This window comes from Engraulis encrasicolus, unplaced genomic scaffold (genome assembly GCF_034702125.1).
Source record: "Engraulis encrasicolus isolate BLACKSEA-1 unplaced genomic scaffold, IST_EnEncr_1.0 scaffold_865_np1212, whole genome shotgun sequence".
In the NCBI taxonomy this organism is placed as follows: domain Eukaryota; kingdom Metazoa; phylum Chordata; class Actinopteri; order Clupeiformes; family Engraulidae; genus Engraulis; species Engraulis encrasicolus.
This window is the reverse complement of record NW_026946209.1, coordinates 12,501-17,722: the sequence shown is the minus strand read 5'-3', so window position 1 is coordinate 17,722 and position 5,222 is coordinate 12,501. Positions and strand designations below refer to the sequence as shown.

At 58.5% G+C, this 5,222-nt stretch overlaps 1 protein-coding gene across 1 annotated transcript in view; it reads right to left on the bottom strand.

The window, feature by feature from the left end:
* Nucleotides 1-4,480: 4,480 nt before the first annotated feature.
* The window catches only part of LOC134444928 (RNA-binding protein 25-like), a gene marked incomplete at its 5' end in the record, with an annotated part of 4,026 nt that continues 3,284 nt past the window's right edge, over nt 4,481-5,222 (bottom strand). The window contains 2 exons of the mRNA XM_063194103.1: nt 4,481-4,744; nt 4,916-5,127. Of these exons, the coding sequence (XP_063050173.1) occupies nt 4,564-4,744; nt 4,916-5,127 (393 nt within the window). The remainder of the gene's footprint in view (nt 4,745-4,915; nt 5,128-5,222) is intronic.

The following is a 5,222-nucleotide window of genomic DNA, read 5'->3' as shown; positions in this document are numbered from 1 at the left end:
GGGGGTGGTGGTGTGGGTGGTGGTGGGTGCGGCGATAACAATCGCTCTCGGATGGAAGGAAGGAATCCCGCTCGTGTAATTATAATCAACCCCCTTAATATTGTTTGTTAATGTGTAATTGGGGAAGTGACGTCGGGAATCAAACAGCAGGCTGCTGTAAAGTGTGTGTCATGAACTCACTCCACTGGAATTGTTATGTTGCCATTGCTTTACTCTGGTTCTGTCTCAGACTCTCTATCTCGCTCTCTGTCTCTCTCTGCCTGTCTCGTTCTCTGTCTTGCTCTCTCTCTCTCTCTCTCTCTCTCTCTCTCTCTCTCTCTCCTCTCTCTCTCTTTCTTTCTCTCTCTCTCTCTCTCCCTCTCTCTCTGCCTCTCTGTTTCTCTCTCTCTCTCTCTGCCTGTCTGGTTCTCTCTCTCTCTCTCTCTGCCTGTCTGGTTCTGTCTCGTGCTCTCTCTCTCTGCCTGCCTGCCTGTCTGGTTCTGTCTCGTGCTCTCTCTGTCTCATGCTTTCTATCTCTCTCTCTCCCTGCCTGTCTGGTTCTCTCTCTCTCTCTGCCTGCCTGCCTGCCTGTCTGGTTCTGTCTCGTGCTCTCTCTGTCTCGTGCTTTCTCTCTCTCTCTCTCTCCCTGTCTGTCAGGTTCTCTCTCTCTCTCTCTCTCTCTCTCTCTGCCTATCTGGTTCTGTCTCGTGCTCTCTCTGTCTTGTGCTCTCTCTCTCTCTGCCTGTAGGGTTCTGACTCTCTCTCTCTCTCAATCTCATTCTGTCTGGTTCTGTCTCCCTGCCTGTCTGATTCTGTCAGTCTGTCTGTCTGTCTCTCTCTCCCTGTCTTTCTCTCTATTCTCTTCTCTGCCCCGCTAGTGTCATGTGCTTTTGGTTTGTTTTGATTTCCTCATGTGCTCCTGTGTTTACCTGCCACGCCCCTCGTTTGTCTCCTGCCCCTTGTGGTCTAGTTTTTGATTCTCATTTGGCCCGTTTAGTTTTCCTTATTGTTTTCACCTGTGTTCTGTTCTGACTATTGGTCTTGTCCCTTGCCTCCTGTTCCCTAGTCATTGTCTCCACCTGTGTCATTATCTGTTCTTGTTATCATTGTCCTTGATTGCCTGTGCCTCGTTTGTATCCCTGTTTCTGTCTCGTCAACCACCTGGATCCTGTTGTGTTCTACCTATCGTGTCCCTGCTCTGTGATTGCCCCTGTGTATTTAAGTCCTGTGCTCCCCTTGTCCCGTGCTGCGTCATTTGTCTTCTTTTGCCAGAGTTGTCACTCTGTATCTGTCGGACCCTGTTAGTGTACCTGATCCCCGAAACCCTTGTATGTAAGTGTCTTTGTTTTACTGTGTTTAGTTCCTGTTTTCCCCATCGTGGGTTTGTTTTGTTTTCTAGCTCTGCTGAGCAGTGTAGTGTTTGTGTAGTTGTCTCAAGTCAATAAATCCCTCACCAATCCCAGACGTTCCGCTTTGTGTGCTGCATTTGGGCTCTCTTGCACAAAACCGTGACAGAATGACGCAGCCTAAACAGAGCCCAGCAGCACACCTAGCACAGACAGCCGTGCCGGAGCCACGCTCGCTTCATGTTGGGTATATTGGAATGCCATCATCTCACTCCCATGCCAGCCTGGATCCTGAACTGTATCGTGGGACTCGCCTTGCTATGCGGGGCTCCCCTAGAATGGGGGGTCGCTTTCAGGCCCCTAGAGCTCCTCCAAGACCCCCACCTCTGGAGATTGACTGGTGGTCCTTCTCTGACACGGATGATGAGGATTACAACTGGGAGGAGGATTGGCTACCCACCAGGAGAAGGCGCCGTCACAACGGGCGCCGCAAGAGCCGTCCTAAAAACCATCCAGGAAGACTCTGATCCTGCCAGTCCGTCCGTTCAGCCCATGCCTGTCTGCCCGCCGGCCCAGCCCAAGCCTGTCTGCCCGCCGGCCCAGCCCAAGCCTGTCTGCCCGCCGGCCCAGCCCAAGCCTGTCTGCCCGCCGGCCCAGCCCAAGCCTGTCTGCCCGCCGGCCCAGCCCAAGCCTGTCTGCCCGCCAGCCCAGCCCAAGCCAGACTACTCGCCGGTCCAGCCCCAGACCCAGCCTGTCTGCCCACCGGTCCAGTCCCAGCCAGTGTGTTCGCCAATCCGACTCCAGTCTTTGTACTCACCTGAGCTGGCCGCCCTTCTGCAAGAGTTCAACGCTCTCAAACAGCCAGAGTTTGGTGGCCAACCTACTGCACTGGTCGATCCAGACGTCGCCGTGAGGCCAGCCCCCGACCCGGACGTCGCCGTGAGGCCAGCCCCCGACCCGGACGTCGGCGTGAGGCCAGCCCCCGACCCGGACATCGGCGTGAGGCCAGCCCCCGACCCGGACGTCGCCGCGAGGCCAGCCCCCGACCCGGACGTCGCCGCGAGGCCAGCCCCCGAGCCGGACGTCGCCGTGAGGCCAGCCCCCGAGCCGGACGTCGGCGTGAGGACAGCCCCCGAGCCGGACGTCGGCGTGAGGACAGCCCTCGAGCCGGACGCCGCCAAGCCAGCCAACCCATCTGCTCTCGAGGGGCCTCCTGTTGCCGGTTCTGCCCTGCCAGTTGCCGGTTCTGCCCTGCCTGTTTCCTGTTGCCGGTTCTGCCCTGCCAGTTGCCGGTTCTGCCCCGCCTGTTTCCTGTTGCCGGTTCTGCCCTGCCAGTTGCCGGTTCTGCCCCGCCTGTTCCTGTTGCCGGTTCTGCCCTGCCAGTTGCCGGTTCTGCCCCGCCTGTTCCTGTTGCCGGTTCTGCCCTGCCAGTTGCCGGTTCTGCCCCGCCTGTTCCTGTTGACCTGTCTGTTGCCGGTTCAGCCTTGCCTGAATCCCGCTCAGTTCCCAAAGACCCAAAGCCACCAGAAGGTCCGCCCAACTTCAAGCCGCCTGCTGCGGATGCTTCGAGCGAGACCCCCACTTCGGATGGGACCTCCCACAACGTTGTTCCGGTCGAGACCCCCGATGCAGTTGGGACCCTCGAGTACATCACTCAGGCCAAGACCTTCGCTCCGGCCGGGACCCCCGGCGACATCGCTCCTGAGCACAGCTGTCCTGCTGAGGGTCAGTCCTGCTGCCCGTCTGAAGGTCAGTCCGGCTCTCCCACTGAAGGCCCACCTGACCCTGTTCCTGTTGGTGCCGCCCCTGTTCCCAATGGCTCCACCCCCGTTCCCGTTGGCGCCAGCCCTGGTCCCGATGGCTCCGCCCCTGGTCCCGATGGCTCCGCCCCCGGTGCCGATGACTCCGCCCCCGGTGCCGATGACTCCGCCCCCGATCCCACCGGCTCCGCCCGCGGTCCCGATGGCTCCGCCCCTGGTCCCCGCCCCCGGTCCTGATGGCTCCACCCCCGATCCTGCCCGCTCCGCCCCCGGTCCCGGTGGCCCCGCCCCCGTTCCCAATGGCTCTGCCCCTGGTCCCAATGGCTCCACCCCCGGTCCCGATGGCTCCGCCCCAGCCCCAAAAGTGCCGCCCCCGATCCTGATGGCTCCGCCCCCAGTCCCGACAGCTCCGCCCCCGTCCCGAAAGTGCTGCTCCCGACCCAGAAGGCTCCGCCCCCAATCCTGACGGCGCCACCCCCGGTCCTAAAGGCTCCGCCCCTTATCCCGTTGGCGCCGCCCCTGATCCCGTTGCCGTTGCACCCAATCCAGATCCTGCTCCCACCTTCCCATCTTCATCTTTGTTCCAGTTTATCCTACCTCCAATGTCCCAACCTGCTATGCCCCCTATGTCTCAGCCTTCTCCCATTACTCACCAATGCCATAAGCCCCTCTTTATTCCTGTGCCCGTCACGATCCCCCTGACTCTGCCTGTCACTATCCCTGTGCCTGTCCCCGTCCGTGTCTTGGTGCCGACTCCTATGTCTGTCCCAGTCCCAGTCCATGTTGATGTCCGTTCGACCCTTTTCCCTGCACCAGTTTTTGTGAACATTTCTGTGACTGTACCTGTCCCCACCGTCATCTCTGTCCCCGTTCCTGTCACCGTCAACATCACTGTGCCTGTGAAAGTTCCTGTTTATGTTCCTGTCAATGTTCCCCAGTCCTGTGTTTTGCCTGATTCTCTATCTGCCCATCCCTCGACCTGTGCCACTGCCTCAACCTGCCCCTCTGTCTCTACCTGTCCCACTGCCTCTGTCTCGACCTGTCCCTCTGCCTCTGTCTCAACCTGCCCCTCTGTCTCGACCTCTGCCTCTGTCTCGACCTCTGCCTCCGTCTCGACCTGCCCCTCTGTCTCAACCTCTACCTCTGTCTCGACCTGTCCCTCTGTCTCAACCTCTACCTCTGTCTCGACCTGTCCCTCTGTCTCGACCTCTACCTCTGTCTCCACCTGTCCCTCTGTCTCGACCTGTCACTCTACCTTTGTCTCGACCTGTCGCACCTCTGTCTCGACCCCTACCTCTTCCTGTGTCTTGACCAGTCCGTCTGCCTCTGTCTTTGCCCGTCCTTCAGCCTCTGCTTTGCCTTGTCCCTCCGCCGGCTTCCCCCTCCGCCCACCCGGTTTGGTGGTGCCTCTTTTTGGGACTTCTGGAGCCGTCCCTTGAGGGGGGGGGTTCTGTCATGAACTCACTCCCCTGGAATTGTTATGTTGCCATTGCTTTACTCTGGTTCTGTCTCATACTCTCTATCTTGCTCTCTGTCTCTCTCTGCCTGTCTCGTTCTCTGTCTTGCGCTCTCTCTCTCTCTCTCTCTCTCTCTCTCTCTCTCTCTCTCTCTCTCTCTCTCTCTCTCTCTCTCTCTCTCTCTCTCTCTCTCTCTCTCTCTCTCTGCCTATCTGGTTCTGTCTCTCTCCCTCCTTCCATGTCTGGTTCTCTCTCTCTCTCTCTCTGCCTGTCTGGTTCTGTCTCGTGCTCTCTCTCTCTGCCTGCCTGCCTGCCTGTCTGGTTCTGTCTCGTGCTCTCTCTGTCTCATGCTTTCTCTCTCTCTCCTCCCTGCCTGTCTGGCTCTCTCTCTCTCTCTCTCTCTCTCTGCCTGTCTGGTTCTGTCTCGTGCTCTCTCTGTCTCATGCTTTCTCTCTCTCTCTCTCTCTCCCTGCCTGTCTGGTTCTCTCTCTCTCTCTCTCTCTCTCTCTGCCTATCTGGTTCTGCCTCGTGCTCTCTCTGTCTTGTGCTCTCTCTCTCTCTGCCTGTAGGGTTCTGACTCTCTCTCTCTCTCAATCTCATTCTGTCTGGTTCTGTCTCCCTGCCTGTCTGATTCTGTCAGTCTGTCTGTCTGTCTCTCTCTCCCTGTCTTTCTCTCTATT